General features: G+C 39.6%; 1 protein-coding gene across 1 annotated transcript in view; it reads right to left on the reverse strand.

Moving 5' to 3' along the window:
* The window catches only part of Sparcl1 (SPARC like 1), a 37,815-nt gene that overhangs the window by 9,570 nt on the left and 11,261 nt on the right, over nt 1-16,984 (reverse strand). The window contains exons 2-8 of the mRNA XM_090343230.1: nt 8,184-8,248; nt 7,044-7,193; nt 5,397-6,347; nt 4,342-4,414; nt 2,963-3,081; nt 2,164-2,284; nt 1,434-1,570 (exon numbers count right to left, since the gene is read on the reverse strand). Of these exons, the coding sequence (XP_090199356.1) occupies nt 1,434-1,570; nt 2,164-2,284; nt 2,963-3,081; nt 4,342-4,414; nt 5,397-6,347; nt 7,044-7,193; nt 8,184-8,237 (1,605 nt within the window). The 5' untranslated portion in view covers nt 8,238-8,248. The remainder of the gene's footprint in view (nt 1-1,433; nt 1,571-2,163; nt 2,285-2,962; nt 3,082-4,341; nt 4,415-5,396; nt 6,348-7,043; nt 7,194-8,183; nt 8,249-16,984) is intronic.

A 16,984-nucleotide genomic window follows, 5' to 3' on the forward strand; every position in this document is an offset into this window, starting at 1 on the left:
ACTCAGTAAAAATCTATAGCAGTTAACTATAATCTCTGTCTCTTCTTTTTTCAAGAAAATATTTTTTTTATTATCTTTAGGTAGTCTGGACTCCAAAACTTTCTTCTCTAGTGCCTATTCCGTTTCCCTTTACTCCTCAAAAGTACTCTCTATACTGCTGCTTCTCTTTCCTCCTTTTCTTTCTTCTCTATTTCTGACAGTTTCTCTCTGTAGGCAAGTCTGGTTTCATACTCATGAGTCTCCTGAGTGCTAGTATTACAATGTGTACCACGATGCTAGGACTTCTTGAACCCTATCTACACCAACCTCCTTCCCTCAAACCCACCCTACTGTTACACCCACCTGTCAAGGTCAACTATCATCTATGATGACTACATGTGAAATCATTGTTAATATCCATTCCACTTCTCTTCTATCTCTCCCTTCTTCCTTTCCTCTCTTCCTCCTCACGATTATCAGACAAATCCTCTACTACTCAACACCAGCTCTCAACCCTTCCTTCTCTTTTCTCCATAGAATATTTTACAGTACTTGGCATGCTCTATGAAAAAAATTTTGTCTTTATACCCAAACATGTACTTATATGTCTCGCTGCCTTGAGTGTAAACTTGTAAAGGCAGATGTATTGTTTGTGTCTTAGCGAAATCTTCAAAACTTAAAGAAATTCCTGGCATCTAATGTGTACTCAATAACTATCAAATGAATGAATTTTTTTCTGCAATCAATATTTTGTGCTTAAAAATGTAATGTATTACTGACATTAGGAATCAAGGCTTGGCCTTGTATCATTCCTTCATTCATCATTCATTCATTTCCTTGTATCATTCATCATTCCTCTCTGTCTGGCCTGTGAGTATGGGCCTGCTAGAGTTTGGATCTAATGGCCCCCAAAGATTATGTGTTTGGAATCCTTAGCCCTTGGCACTATAGGGAAGCAGTGGATCTTTCAGGAGATAGGGCCCTACTGAAAGTCTTTGACTCAAGTGGGGGCATATTTTGGCCCCTCCTCTTTTTTCTTTTGTTTCACCCCAGCTTGCCTCATCATGTACTTCAAGATATGTGGCCTCTACACAAGTCCCAAAAGAATGGAGCCAATCAATCAATTATCTTCAAAACTCTGTGCTAACATAAGCCTTTCTTCTTTTTAAGTTGCATTAGTCTAGGTAGTTGTCATGGTAATGGAAGCCTAACCTGCGCAGGGCCTGGCAATATAAATGCTGAGTGTAGGTTAACATTGCTCAATTGCAGCTTGCTCTGTGTATGAATGAAACAGCCCCTTGGACGGGATGGGGAGTTTGGCAGTGTCCCCAGTCTTGTGGCATGAATGGTAACCATCATTCCAGTGCTAATCTGTGTAGGCTGATCAGGTGTGGGTCCCTGCCGCTGTGCACCCTTCTTTTTCCCCAGGTAAAGTATATCCATGAATAACTTACTTTATTTCTCTGCTTCTCATTTAGATGTCCTGCATGTTTAGGATTTGGTTCATAAAGCTGCACGAGAATATTCTTGAGCCAGTCTCTCATCCGTAGGGGAAACTGAGCCACTTCAAAATCCGTGCAAGCAGGAATAGCTGTAATAAGCAGAAAGTACATTGTGATCTGTGGGCTTTACTTCTGTCCTATGGCAAATCCTCATACTAGGAACTTAGCAACCTCTGGAGACTGACAGTGCAGACTCAGTGCCCACTGAGTGCTGCTAATATGGAGAATCAGTTATTTTCCACAAGAGCCAAACACAATTGAGAGCATCCAGGGGAAGAAAGACAACTTAAAAAAAAATAAAACTTCTGGAAGAATAAAACTTTTTGGCAAAGACTTTAATTGGGGAGAGAGACAATAATTTAGTAAAATCCCAGCATTTCATGTCTACTAAGTGAATCACATTATCATGGTGTTTCTGAGCCATGTTAGAATTGTCTAGGTTACTTGAAAAACAAATGTAAAAAAACAACCAAAAAAAACCCTAGTGTTCCAACCCAGTCCAAATAAATCACAGTCTCCCATGACTGAGGCCTGGGATTTGCTTTTATGCTTTGTCTTTCCAGTTGATTTGAGTGGGCAGCTTGAGTTCATAACTCCATCAGTGTTTTCTTATTTGCATATACAGGAGATTTTCCCCAAACCCTCCCAGAAGTGGTGGCTGGTGGAAGTGAGGGGGTCATACATTTGCAGGCTCCAAAATAATCCAGCTGCAGTTGGTGTCCCTTTTTGGTCCCTTCAAGTCTGCATTTAGTAGCAAACAGGTGACAGGAACTTGGATAGGTCTGGTTGTCAGTGCCACAAGCCTAGAAGACATGAGAAAAAGCTGATAGAGCCAAAACTTCATGATCAGTGATCTGTTCATGAAAGCCTATAGAATGTCAAAGATGTAGTCAGACAGATGAGATTATTAAAATGTAATCATTTGGTTTGGCACAAAAATCAATTTATATCAAAGGTGATGACAATTTAACCCCCGATAAGTTCAGGAGAATGGAGAGCAGAATGAATTTTAAAGTGAGTTCTATAACCCACCTATCAGTGTTATATTCTGTAGCACAGTAAAAAATACTTTGATTAGGCTAGATCAATATTACATTAATTAATAAATAATCTAGAAATGTACTTCAGAAATAGCAACTTTCAGCTGAGCAACAGTGGCTCTCGCTTGTAATCCTAACTACTCTGAGACCTCGAGATCATAGTTTGAAGGTAGCCTAAGCAAAAAGATGGGGAATTCCTTCTCTAACTAGCAAAAATCCGGGCTGGAGGCATGACTCAGTTGGTAGAGTGCCAGCTGTGAGCAAGCAAGCTGAGCAAGTGACAGGCCCTTGGTTAAGTCCTAGTTCTGATAAATTGAAAATGCAAATGCAAGCTAGCATGTTCATCTAAATCCCACCCATGGCCCATTCCACCAACACATGGATCTCATCAAATCCCTGGCTTTGTGGTATAGCTGAAGGATTGCTTGGTGGAATACTTACTTGGTCCAGGAGTTTGGCTGGAGGACAAGTTGCTGGATCTTGGCACACACAGTGCGCTTTTCCCTGTGGCTCTGCCTTGCAAATGTGCCCTCTTTTACATGGGAAGTTTATACAGGAGTCTAAGGGAAAAGTTTGGAAAGGGAACACAAAGTGAAAGCAAAGTCATCTGACAAGTAGCTTCATTTTCATTAATATGAGAGAAAGTTAGAATGTTGCAAATATGAAAAACTTAAAAAGGGGAAAATAATATAAACTACTTTCATTGGTGAACTAATTTTTAAATAGAATCTTCTGGCCTCAGACTTTTTTTTGGGGGGGGGTCAATCATGAGCCTTGAACTCTTGGCCTAGGTGCTGTCCCTGAGCTCTTCAGCTCAAAGCTACAGTCCTACCTCTGGGCCTGGGTGCTGTCCCTGAGCTCTTCAGCTCAAGGCTACCACCCTATCCTTGAGCCACAGTGCCACTTCCCATTTCCTAGAGATTAATTGGAGAAAAGAGTCTCATGGCTTTGTAGTGCTTGGGCCGGCTTTGAACCTTCATCTTCAAATCTCAGCCTCCTGAGTGGCTAGGATTATAGGTGTGAGCCACCGCAGCTGGCTAGGCCCCAGACTTTTGCAGGAGAATTTAGATTTCTCTTGAAATCGTTTGTAGTAGAGATCTAAAAAGAAGCAACAGTTCCTGTTGGTCTGCCCGAGACAGACAGAGTCTGAAAAAAACCTAGGGAGATGTTGTAAAAATTACTCAGGAGATGTTGTGAAAATTGCTCAGTACTTAAATAAGGCATGAGATTTTGTGTTGAATATGGGATTTAAATCCATTAATAATTTCTAGATTTGAGAATAAATAAGGCAGAATTAACTCTTCTCAGAAGCCAAAAGATATAGCTGGAAAGAGCCTAGCCTGTTCCTAAAATTAAAACCAAACTTCCAGTTTGTAAATACACTCATTCATAGTTTATCAAATATGCCCAAGAACTATCACAATTTCCGGGTTATTTTGGGGGGAGACCTGGGAGAGGGAAATTTCATCACAAAGGAAGGGAAAAGTTGGGAACCACACCAGTGGATCACTCCTCTAATCCTAGCTATTGAGGAGGTCTAGATGTGAAGATCAGGATCTGAAGCCAACCTGGACGGGCAGGAAAGGTCACAATGACTCATCTCCAGTTAACCAGCAGAAAGCCAGATATGGAGAAGTGGCTCAAGTAGTAGAACTAGCCTTGACAGAAAGCAAAGGGATAGTGCCCAGGCTCTTAGCTGGATCACCAGTGCTCACACCAGGGAAAAAAAAAAAAAAAAAGCAGAGGGAGGGGCAAGTCCCAGGATATAGATTCCATTTTCTTCCTTCCGTGTTATAGACAGCTGCTTAGCGCCTGCTCACCAGCATTGTGAAGTCTTGAATTGTCTCCACTTGATGGTTCATCATCATGTGATGCGCTCTCAGCTTTCTTAGCCTTTGAAAAGAAACAAGAGCAAAAGTTAGGTTCTATTAGGAGAAGAACCATGACATGCCTCCACAGTTGTTTAAGTGTAAATATTGTCAGAATTCACCCAGAAAACAAGCTGCGACTATGGAGGGAGACAGTAAACCAGGGAAGACAGCACCCTTTATAGTCTCCACTGTTGAATTCAGAGCGGGAGCCCACTGTGAGTTATGGCTTTGAGAATATATTTATTAGTGGTGTGGTAACATCTTGTGATTCTATAGTGAAGACAGGAGTTCATCAGCAATCACCAAGAGGTTAAAAATCAAAACACTCAACAATTCCTCAGAAGGGAAGCAGATTACTTTTCAACCAAGGCCATGTCAATTCCTCCGCAAAGGTTAATCCCTTTCAACTAACTCTGACTCAAGCCAAGGTTCCATTCATATTGAACTGGTCAAACAAAGCAGCTCAAATAAAGCAGATATTTTTTTAATTCTAAATATGAAGATGGACAGAAAGGTAACATTACAAGTCTGAAAATTTGAAGTCTTAAATCCTTCAAAGATCCATGTGGGGAATATGACACCACAGGCTGAAAATTCTCATCTGATCTCAAAATGCAAACATATTGAAACTATTAGATAAAATTACCTTTAGGCTATGTACGGAGTGTGTATAATAGGAATAATAAGTGGATTTAATGTTTAACATGTTACATTTCTAAGGCATCTCGTTATACCTATGTATGTATACATGTGTATACATATGCATGTGCATATGTATGTATGTTTATGTGTGTGTATACATACATATACACATATTCCAAAATAGGAAAAAAACAAAAAATTCGAAACACTTCTCGTTCTAATCATTTCAGATAAGGGACATTGACCCTATAGTAGAGTTTAGTATTGTGCTGATCAAAATACATACAGGAACACAGAAAAAAGTCACTACTATTTATTGATAACTAACATTATTAGACAACTACTGATATAAATAATCTCACCTCTTGGTAGCCCCCAGCCTCACGGATATCTCCATTCTCATCCTCAGGAGATCTTTCCTGCTCATACTTGAGGTAAGGGGAAATGGATTGACCTTTTTCAGCCTCTAAACTGTCTTCACTCGGCATCAAGAAGTCATCACTTTCTTCATGTTTAGGGTCATTATTCCCATCACCTTCACCTCCATGACTTTTTGACAGAATGTCACCATCACCAGTAGATTCTGTGGGAACGGTGGTTTTTACATCGGTGCCCTCCTGGCTTTCAGTAACTTCAGGGTGTGTTTTTCTTTCTTCCCTTTGCTTAGTGCTGTCGGATGCGCGGTTCTCTTCCATCTCTGCATTAGAGTTGTCTCCCTCATCTTGGTGGCCGTGCTCAGATTCATCTTGCATCTCACTTGCTTGTGTTGGTGGATTGGGATCTTCCAAAATGTCCTCAGATTGGTCGCCATCTTCCTCCTGCTTGCTGTTAGAATGCTCCTCGGAAACTACTTTTTTGTTTTCTTGGTCACTGTGGAAGACATCGTCTTCGTCTGGCTCTTTTTCGCCCTCTTCTCCATCTCCGTTGGGAATATTTGGATCTTGCTCTTTGTTTCTTTCATCCACTAGGGCTTCACTACGTGAACTGTTCTTGTTCAACTCGTATGACTCATGTATAGGTTGGTCTGCATTTTCCTCTCCTTTTGCAATGTTCTCTTGGTGAGATTCCGCGTTGGAACTGAAAGCAGCAGCTGGGGAATCAGCATCCTCAGGCAAGTGTTTCTTTGGCATCTCACTTAAATCTTCTTTTGAGTCTAAGGTCCCTTCGGTTGGAAAGTATTCCAAATTCACACTTACATCACCATCACTGTCTTCTTGGTCTTTCAGCCCTAGCTCTTGGCTGTAAGTCTTTTCCTGTTCTGCAGACTGATCAGGGTTTTCCTCTTCTGATCTTTGTATTGAAGACTTTTCAGCCTTGAAAAGAACAAAAGTTAGTTCTTGAAACAAATGACAATGTAATCATACTTATAATTCCTTCCTTTTACTTTAAACATTACTAGGAAAATGTATTTGTAATCACAAGTAAATGTGTGACTGCATGACTTTGTAAAACTATTTGTCACCATATACATGTGACTATATAATGGTATTTGTAGCCAGAGATTCAACTTGAATTTGAATTTCATAAGTTAAAACAACTATATAGAAGGCAATTGGTGGCTACTCAGGAGGCTGGGATCTGAGGATCATGTCTCAAAGCCAGCCTGGGCAGGAAAGGCCATGAGACGCTTATCTCCAATTAACTACCAAAATTCTAGAAGTAGAGGTGTGGCTTAAAGAGTAAGAGTGTCAGCTTTGAGTGAAAAAGCTAAAGAACAGTGCCAGACCCTAAGTTCAAGCCTAGTGTAGGCACAAAAACAAACAAAAAGACCAAATAATCCGCTCCAGAACTATATATTATAATATATATTATGTATATATATGTATATTCATACATACATGTAGTTATGTTAGTTCTTATGACTTTTATTGTTTAACAGATTCATGTGATTATAAACATATTTAAAGAAATTAAACAGAATCAAATGAGGTAATCTCTTTGATCATGCCTTGATATTGCATCCTTTAAAGAAATAAGATGTGATATTAATGCCACAATATTGTCTTTACCTTAAGATTGGGAGTGATTTCTGTGGATACTCCAGCTGCCTTTTCATTCTCTGCAGCTTCAACTCTGACAGTGGGGATTGCAGTACTGTCAGGAGTCACCAATATTTCAGCAGTTGGTTTGGAATGGTCAGATAAAAACCTTGCTGTTGTCTGAAAAAATAAAAACACGTTTTGTTATTCATAACTAGATGCCTATTTAAAATTGCTAGTTGCTCTTGTTATCAATATGCTTTATTCATAATTTCAATAAAAAGGTATTTTCTAGAATTTCTGAGAATAGAGGTGAACATCCAGAATACAATGTAAAATGAAATTACAAGTCGAATTGTGTTTTAGTTCCTGTGGCTCTTATCTTCATTTAACCACAAAAGCAGAAAGTAGAGCTGTGGCTTGAGTGGTAGAGTGCTAGCTATGGACACAAGCTCACAGACAGTGCCCAAGCCTTGAGTTCAAGCCCCAGGACAGACAGACAGACAGACAGACAGACACAGACACACAGACACAGACACAGACACAGACACACACACACACACACACACACACACACACACACACACACACACACACTAAGAAATACTAATACATCTTTTCTTGATGCCAGTCCTGGGGTTTGAATTCAGGGTTTGGGTGCTGTCCCTGAGCTTTTTCTGCTCAAAGCTAGCATTCTTCCAGTTGAACCTCAGCTCTTCTTCTGGCTTATTCTGAGTAGTTTACTGAAGATAAGAGACTCATGGGCTTTTCTGGCTGGCTTTGAACCACAATCCTCAGATCTCAGCTTCTCAAGTAAGTAAAATTACAGACATGAACCACCAGCTCCTGGCAAGAATGTTGTTCTAGTTTATTGGTCATAGGGCTTGAATTCTGGGCCTGGGTGCTGACCTTGAGCATTTTTGCTCAAGGCTACTACTTTACCACTTTGAGCCACAGTGCCACTTCCATTTTTCTAGTGGTTAATTGAAGATAAGAGTCTCATGGTATTCCTGCCCAGGAACCTGGCTTTGAACTGCCATCCTGAGATCTCAGCCTTCTCAGTAGCTAGAGTTACAAGTGTGAGCCAGTGGTGCCCAGTTTCTTTTTTTGGTTTAATGGAAAAATCCTAAACTAAAGGAGGGAGGTATGAAGAAAGAGAATAGACGTTACCGGAATTGCAGCTGTAGTTCCCAAGATATAGAGGAAAACCACCACTGTCTTCATGCTTTCTATACCTGTAAATTAAAAAGATAATTTCAGTGATGGGGACAATTTCCTTAGGGGAGATTAAGTGGCAATCTCAGCAAATACTGAGTTTGAGACTGTCCTTTGAATTTAATTAAGTAGTCATTGTCTTAGTGAACTAACTTCTGAAAGGAAGTTAAATGGGAATTCTTACCTGATTGTGTCCTTGTGAAAATGGCTCCTTTCTAAAGAAAGAAAGCAGAAACTTCCTGGAAACATTCTAGCATCAGCAGGGTTCCTAACTGTCCATGTGACCTTGAACAAGTAACTTACTTCTTCTTAGACATAGTTTGCTTATGTGATGAGCGATGAGGGGTGATATAAGTGATCCTTTAGCTATAAAGTTTTAGGGAGATGGACCTGAAATAATCTATAAATTTCATGAACCTTCAGATGCTACCTTCTTTTACCATCACTGTACTCTCTAAACTATATTCTCTGATTATTGTATCAAAATCGAATGTGTTATATATAACATTAAATGCATAGCGTAAACACACAGGATCTACTTTCTGTATTTTTGATAATTTAAAGTGTGTTGTTCTCTTGGTGAATGCTAACTGTAACCAGGTAGTAGTGAAAAATGCAGTTTCACTGGACGCAGTGGCTCACACCTATAATCCTAGCTACTCAGGAGGCTGAGATCTGAAGATCCTGGTTCAAAGTCAGCCCAGGCACTGAAGTCCATGAGACTCTCATCTCCAGTTAACGCCCGGAAAACGGGAAGTGGTGGCTCAGGGGTAGGGTGGTAGCCTTGAGCTGAAGCGCTCAGGGACGGCGCCCAGTTCCAGAGTTCAAGCTCTATGACCGACAAAAAAAAAAGTGCAGTTTATTTCCTGCTGTTTCCAAAAATTTAACATTCGAAATGATGTGAAGGGGCTGGGATGTAGCTCAGTGGCAAAGCACTTGCCTAGCAAGTGCAACATCCTGGGTTCAATCCCCAGTACCAAAACAAGAAAAACAAAAAAACGAAATGATGTGAAGATTTAAGTAAAGATGCAACTTCTACAAATCCTTAATTTCTTCTCTAGTGTTGAAGCACAAGGAAAAAACAGCTCTAAAGAGACCGTGTGTGTGTGTGTGTGTGTGTGTGTGTGTGACTTTAGGGCCTCAGCTTTCCCTCATGTTTTCTGCTCTAGGCTTGTGCTCTATCAGTAAACAATCCGAAGCTAATGTAGGAACTAAGCCAAAACTCCACTCTGACTCTTTGCTGGTTAATTGGGAAAAAGAATATCACATGTTTGTCTACGTGGGCAACCTCTGAACTATAATTCTCAGGTCTCAACTTCCTGAGTAGCTAGGATTACAGTATCCTGAGTCTTCCTTTTTTAAGAAAAAGAGGCAAAAAACACAACTTTATGGTTATATTGATTCAGTGCCCCAAGAATATAGATTCATTGACGTGAGTTTCATGTGCCTTCCTTATGTGATTATGGTGCTTTGGGCAGAGCTTTACCATTTAGTGCATTCTAGACCTCATCTATGGAGTAGGAACAGTAATTCCTGTCTGCCGAAGGTTGCTGTATATGTGAGTAGACTGTAAGGTGAGATGTATGATCCCCAATAGTCATGCAATCATTACTTCCTCTGCCCTGCCTGCTGCCTCTCAATATCAGTATCAATAGCCATATATGTTAGTACTAAGTTTGACATAGGACAACAACTATGTCTTTAAGTGGAACATAAGGAGAAAGAACTTTCCTCTTCTTCTTTTTCTCCTTCTCCTTCTTTTTCTCCTTCTCCTTCTTTTCTTCTTCTTCTTGTTCTTCTTCTTCTTCTTCTTCTTCTTGTTCTTCTTCTTCTTCTTCTTCTTCTTCTTCTTCTTCTTCTTCTTCTTCTTCTTCTTCTCTTTCTTCTCCTTCTTCTTCTTCCTTTCCACTCCATTTCCCCTAAGTGGTTTCAAGTGGCTCTAGTTCTGGAATATCTTTGCTCTTGTTTCATTCATGAAAAATAAACTAGTTTTATACTCTAACCAGACCTACAGAAGGTAACCTCTTTGTATAGCTACTGAATAATAATTTTAAAAAGAAAAGAACTTTTTCTTGTCTTACATTTTACATATTTGCTTCATAGTTTCTCCATGCATACTTAGGATGTAAGACTATTCCTGGATTGCTATGTCTATTTTCAGGTGAATGCTATTAGTTTTAACTCAAAGAAGCTACTAGAATGCTGAGATTCTTGGCAACCATTCCACAGCTGCAGGGTTGCCTAGCTACTCAAGAGGCTGACATCTGAGGATTGTGGTTCAAAGCTAACCAAGGTGGCAACATCCATGAGAATCTTATTGCCAATAAACTATTGAGAAAAAGCCAGAAGAGTTGCTCTGCCTCGAGTGGAAGAGCACTGGCTTTGAGCAAAAGAAGCTCAAGGACAGCCCAGTCACTGTGTTTGAATCCCAGGTCCAGAACAAAACAACAACAAACACAAGACAACTGAGTGGGTCTTTCGTGGAGGGCCCATGGTCGCCTGCGTGGGCCCTGACTGTTTACTGTGCCCTAGCCTGGTAGCACTGTTTTAGGAATCTCCTGTTTCCTTTCTTGAAATCAAAAACAGAATTTAAAGCCAATATAGTGGCATCATTTAGAATGATTAAAGCAGGAAACCACCCCAGATTTCAATTATAATGGAGATATCTATATTGAATTTCTTTTAAAAAATTACACCTTCTATGGTCTCTCGGTAATTGTGCAAAGGGGTTGAAGATCCACACGTCAAGTGATGAGCATAAGGCATCTGGAGCAATGTCATCCCTTTCATTGTACAAAGGGATTGAAGATCCACAGGTCAAGTGATGAGCATAAGGCGTCTGGAGCAATGTCATCCCTTTCATTGCTCCTCCTCCCAGTTCCATTCTTCCCTTCAATTTTCCCAGTTTCATTTTCACATGTGTACCTTGACTATTATCACTGTATTCTCACCCTCCTCTCTTCCTTCACCTATCTCCCTCCCTTTGACTCTTCCCCACACACCTCATGTACATGATTCCTAGTGTCATTTGGTTTTACTATAAGTTAGTTGTGCAAAGAAGTTATACCGCTGGAATTCTCCTCTGCATATACCTTGCTACAGCTAATTGGTTTGTGAACAGATACACATGGCCCTATATATGTTTACATATATTTATAAATTAGATCTAACGTCTACATATGAGAGAAAATATATCCTGTGTCTCTCTGGGCCTGCCTTACAACTTATATTTCTACAGGTCCATCTATTTCTTTTCTCCTTTTTTTGTTGGTTATGGGGCCTGAACTCTGGGCCTGGCCTCTGTCCCTAAGCTCTTCCTCTTGAGCCATAATGCTACTTCTCTCACGGATGTTAGTGCCTGAGCCAGCTTTGAACCATGATCTTCAGATCTCTGCCTCTGAGTGGCTAGGATTACAGGTGTGCGTCACCACACCTGGCATAAGTCCATCTATTTTTTTTTTTTTGCTTTGCTAGTCCTGAGCAAAAATACTCACGGCCTGAGTACTGTCCTTGGGCTTTCTCAAGGCTAGAGCTCTACCACTTGAGTTACAGCATCAGTTCTGGCTTTTTCCTATGTATGTGGAAACGAACCTGGGTTTTCATGTATGCTAGGCAAGTACAATACCAGTAGGTCTAACTCTCAGCCCCAGGTCCATTTATTTCTTTGCATGATGTAATATCATTCTTTCTGATGAATGAGTAAAATTAATTTATAGCGACAGAATCTTGTAGTACAATTCAATATCCAGAACTTCTATTATGCTCTATTTTGTCCTTTAGACAAAGTCACTGGTCACGCCATCTTGTCATGCTCACCGTAGTTGCCATACATCAAAATAATTTCAAGGTCTTCTGACTCTTATTTGAAGGATGGAACAAATGCGATGATTTGCATAAACAGGACAAAGTGGAGGACTTTACTGGGAAATGAGAGATATTTTGAAAATAGCTGTTATACTAAAGAGTCTGGAAGGCTGAATTTGCTGATGCTTGCAAAGTACTTTGAAAATGAGAAAGAATCATGATGTCCTTGTTTAGCATGGTAAATATCATTTAGTCTTGGATAAATGATATTTTTTATTTTGAGATGTTCATGTTTGGTGGACTGTCTTTATAAAATGCAGACTGCTATTTTGCAGAAGGAAGAAATAAAACCAAATAAAAATGTAGGAATGAGAAAAACTTTTGGATATGAAGAATGATTATAAGATTTACAGATGCAGCATGCATGTCTTACAACTAAACATCCAGAAGAACTTCAGCTGAAACTAAAAGACAGTCAGGCTGCCTTGGGCAAGACCCTTCTAGGGTAAATAACTTCAAATATTTAGAGTTCTTCCACTGGCTGGCCACCATGTCATTCAACAAATTTGCTGTGGCAGGAATGAGTCTCCCACTGAGAACCAAACTCTCAACAGATGTCTTAACTCTGTTCTAACTCATATTGGGTTGCTGCCTTAGGATAATTTCTTTCTTTTCTGATTTAATATATTCAAATACTGTGGTAAAGATGGCTGCCAATTCTTTGCTATTTCTCTCACTGAGACATGGAATTTGCTTCTCTTTCCCTTAAATCTGAACAGCTGGTGATTTATTTGAGCAAGTGATGGAGGGAGAATGATGCTCTCCAACTTCTGAGGTCAGATCAATAGGGCTTTGAAGTTTTGATCTGGACCCCTTAGAATACTTGTTTGGGAAAAACTTGAGCCAATTATAAGAAAGTAACATACCACAGAAAATATCATTTTTTATAGTCCTTGACTTTCTATATGTCCTTGAGAAGATGCAGGACACGGGAGATGAACCATCTAGGATACTCTGGACCAGTTATCTGACAGCAGAGTATCAAGTCTCCTGCCCACACTCTTGATTCCCAAAATCTGTCATTCGTCTTTTCTTTCTTATTTCTAAACTTAGTTAAGTTAGATCAGCCATCCAGGATCATGAGCTGACCTTGGAAAAAGGGTTACAAATGGTGTAACACTAAACTGCAGCAGTTTCAGCCCCTGTCACAGGGACGTTCCTCGTTAGCCCTTGACACTAGATTAATACATAAGAAAAAAACACATCGAATTACCTATATACCATTATAAAACTTCCTTCAAGCCACCAACTTTAAAAATCCTCAGACAGTATAAAATGGCAATTCTCTATGTCACTAAATTGCACATGACAGTAGATAAATAAAATAAACAGTATTTTAAATGGAATACCACTCACGTACATTCACCAAGTCTACAATCACGTAGAAGCACCTAAATATTATTTTATTGAAAAAGCACTGACTTTAATAGTAGCTAAACCTATATGCCAGGTCAGTATTGTGGAAAGCACATTTGGTGTGGGGGTTTCACTTGTGACCACACCCCTACTTCATGTCAAAAAAAAAAAACATCCAAAGAGAAGTTCCTGAACATCTCACTTTTCCAGTGGGGCAAGTTTTGCTCCTGCACCCAGCCCAGTCATGGCAATCAAAGTAAACTCACTGTGTGGCTTTTCAGGGACATTCTCAGAGATCTCTTCCTTGCTCAGAAGAAATGTGCACCTTCCCCCTTTTCCATGACACGTAATTGAGAGATTACCATAATTATATTTGGAGAATGCCAAAGCCTTCTCATAGGCAAGACTGTGAAATAACCACCTTTCCCCACCCCTTCATCATTCCTTTCAGAGCTCCTCATTTTATTATACCACTCACTAATTTCATTGTCTTTTTCCAAAATACCATCAGGTATGGATTCCTGTAGGCCATTGTCTGGTTTCTCTTCAGGCAGTTGTATTGCTCCTTGCCCCCAAGTAGAGCTGGGAAAAGTATTTTATCTGTATTTATTATTCTTCCTGAAATCCTATGATAGTATCTACCTTTCAATTTCCTTTTTTTCTTTGAATAAATATTTACAGTCAGGAATCTTCCCCCACTAATTGTGCATAACTTTTGGGTACAGATATGTGGGTATGGCCAAGATGGATGCACTGTATCACAGCATAAATTAGTTCTGATTTCAGGGCCCTTACTTGTATAGGCTCTACACAAAGTCCTGTACATGATCATCACATACACATACACAAACGCACACACACATAAATATGTACACACAGAGACACTGTATCTACCTACCTACCTACAAACCTACCTATCATTTGTCTGTCTATCTATAAACACCTGTGTTACAAGCACTATATTTATCATTTCAGGATGGCTGATCTAAATGCCTGTGACATTTTTGATGTTGTGGGACTTGATATTTGAATACAATGTTTCATGTTATTACTAGCTTGGTAATTCCCTTTCTGCAATCTAGGCCCTACAGTTACCAGATAGCTCAATCCTTTTCTTTTTCTGCTACCCCTGAGCACCAAGTTCTTGGCTTCTTCTCTGCTTGCTTTTGTTTGCACTTCTCTTCTTAGTTCAACTCTACCAGTATAAATTAAGCTTCTTGGGAGTCAGTGGAAATAGTCTCTACTTTGTTAATGCAGTAATTCAGTTGTTAAGTTCTGCTAGCTGGGAGAGAGCAATTTCAAGGGCTTTCAACTCTTGTTAAATGGACAAGAATTATTCATTTGGGGGAGTTCTCCTCTTCCAGGATTTAAGAAAAGCAGCAATTAATACCTAAAAACAGTTCCAAGTAGCCTCATTCTCATGGTATTAGAGCCCACTGGGAAATAAATAATGGTGTACTTTCTTGTCTGAACAGCAAATGCAAGTCCTCCCTCCTAGAAAAGTCCCTCTCTAAAATTTGGCCCTTGGTAGAAGCCTCTCATATACTTTGGTTAGGGGAAATAATTGCTTGCCCAGTGATATAACATTGCTCATTACCTGCCTTCTGTGAAAGAAGTAGAGATAATATATTCCAGTGGAATTCATGGTCTCTGTTAGAAGAATTGTTTGAAAATAAAGTAATAAAACTGTAGCTCATTCATGGCTTTTGAGAGAAAGCTCTAAGATTTCTTCAAGCAAGAAAAAGACAGAGCTCCATATGGCCTATACTGTTCATTCTTCCTTTCCTTCCCTGGAAAGAGACCAAGTACCCCCTGGATAAGTCTTCTACTTGTTCATCCACATTCACTCTCCATTTCTCCATCTTTCTGGGTTCAGTATGAATAGTATCAACAAATTGTCTTCAGCCAGTAGGGAGACCTGGCAAGAGACTTGGGGGAAAGAGGAGAATATGACTGGCCAGTTCCATTTCAATAACCCCTTCCTTTAACTGTTCTAGCCCTTTACCTCAGACATTCCCTGGGTGACCTTCTCATAAAGAATTTCTTGCCTGGGTTCATAAAATCTCTCTTCGCTTCTGTATGAGCTTCTTTGTAGCCTGCGTTACAAGCTTCTATGACTTCTACATGTCTTACCAACTTTGATAAGTAATTCCTAAATTACACTCTTTCCAAGTTCCCAAACTTGAGTTTTTGTCTTCCATTGATGGTTTCTTTACTGGGTTTTTGACCTATAGAACCCTTGATCAAAACTCAGGATTTGTTAGCTTGAATATCTTCAGATCTTCTGTCAATGAAGTTACTTCCTAGTGTCAGAATGCCCTGTTATAAGTTTTCTGAAGTTATCTGGACTAGACCATTTTGTTTCCTCCTTGTGTGTGCGCGCGCTAGCTCACGTGTGCACATGTGCACACCTCTGTGCTGGAGCTTGAACTCAAGGCCTCACGTTCCTTTTTTGTCAAGGCTTGTGCTCTACCACTTGAGCCTTGCTTCTACTTTCAGACTTTTGCTGGTTAGTTGGAGATAAGCATCTCTTAGATTTGTTAGGGCTGATTTTGCATGTTGATACTTGGATCTCAGCCTCCTGCGTGGTTCGGATTAAGGGCATAAACCACCAGTGTCTATCCTGTTTACTCTTATTCTTTTCATTCAAGTCATTTTTCAAAGAAAAGGACCTCTATTGTACTAGCTTAGTCTAACTTAACATGTTAAACATTGCTTTCAAATCTGATATTAATTGGAGACCAATTGAAGCAACGTTGTATTTTAGATGAGTTATATTGTACAAGGGACTTTATTGTTGTGTTTTGAATAATACTTATTATTAATGACTCAGTAACTGGCCTATGGATGAGAGGTCTATTAGCCCTATGATGAAGATACTAGGGAATAAAGAGAGGTAAGTCAGCTGCCTTACCATCTCTATGGGCTCAGACCTTACTGTCGCTACTATTCCAACACATAGGTTTTGGGGTTAAAAGTGCAGCAAAGAACCACTCATAATGTAGCCCTGGTGGGCTTTTGTATGCAACTCTGTAAGATGAAAGGAAATTAATAACATACAGATTTCAGGGATTATCATATACATGCTGACAGTATTTCTTAAATCATAAGCAAGCTTTTGCTTTTGAAATCAATCACTTTAAATTATTCCCAGGTCCTGGGTAGATGTCAGTTAGATGTCTTTGATTCATGCATTGGTGCTTTCCTGTCCTTCCATCATATTTCTCCAAGCTTGAATTCAAGTTGACTGGAGTTACATCAGAAGCTTCCCTAATTTAAAACAAAAGTTTGTAAGATTTTTCCATCCCTCATATTATAGGAAATCATCAAAAAGCTATTCTGGGAAGTGATTAATCCATGTTCCTCTATGAGGTCCTCAGAGTCTTGTATGCTGGAATTGGGAATCAGAAGAGGAAAAACAAAAAACACTGGATAGCAGTGGCTTTAATTTCTTCTGAATTCCAAACAGAATGTTGCATTGATTTAGAATGAGTTAACCCAAATTTATCTGGGCTCTAATAAAATGCCGAGGGAAG

This window comes from Megascapheus bottae, chromosome 13 (genome assembly GCF_031878675.1).
Source record: "Megascapheus bottae isolate mThoBot1 chromosome 13, mThoBot2.hap1, whole genome shotgun sequence".
NCBI lineage: Eukaryota > Metazoa > Chordata > Mammalia > Rodentia > Geomyidae > Megascapheus > Megascapheus bottae.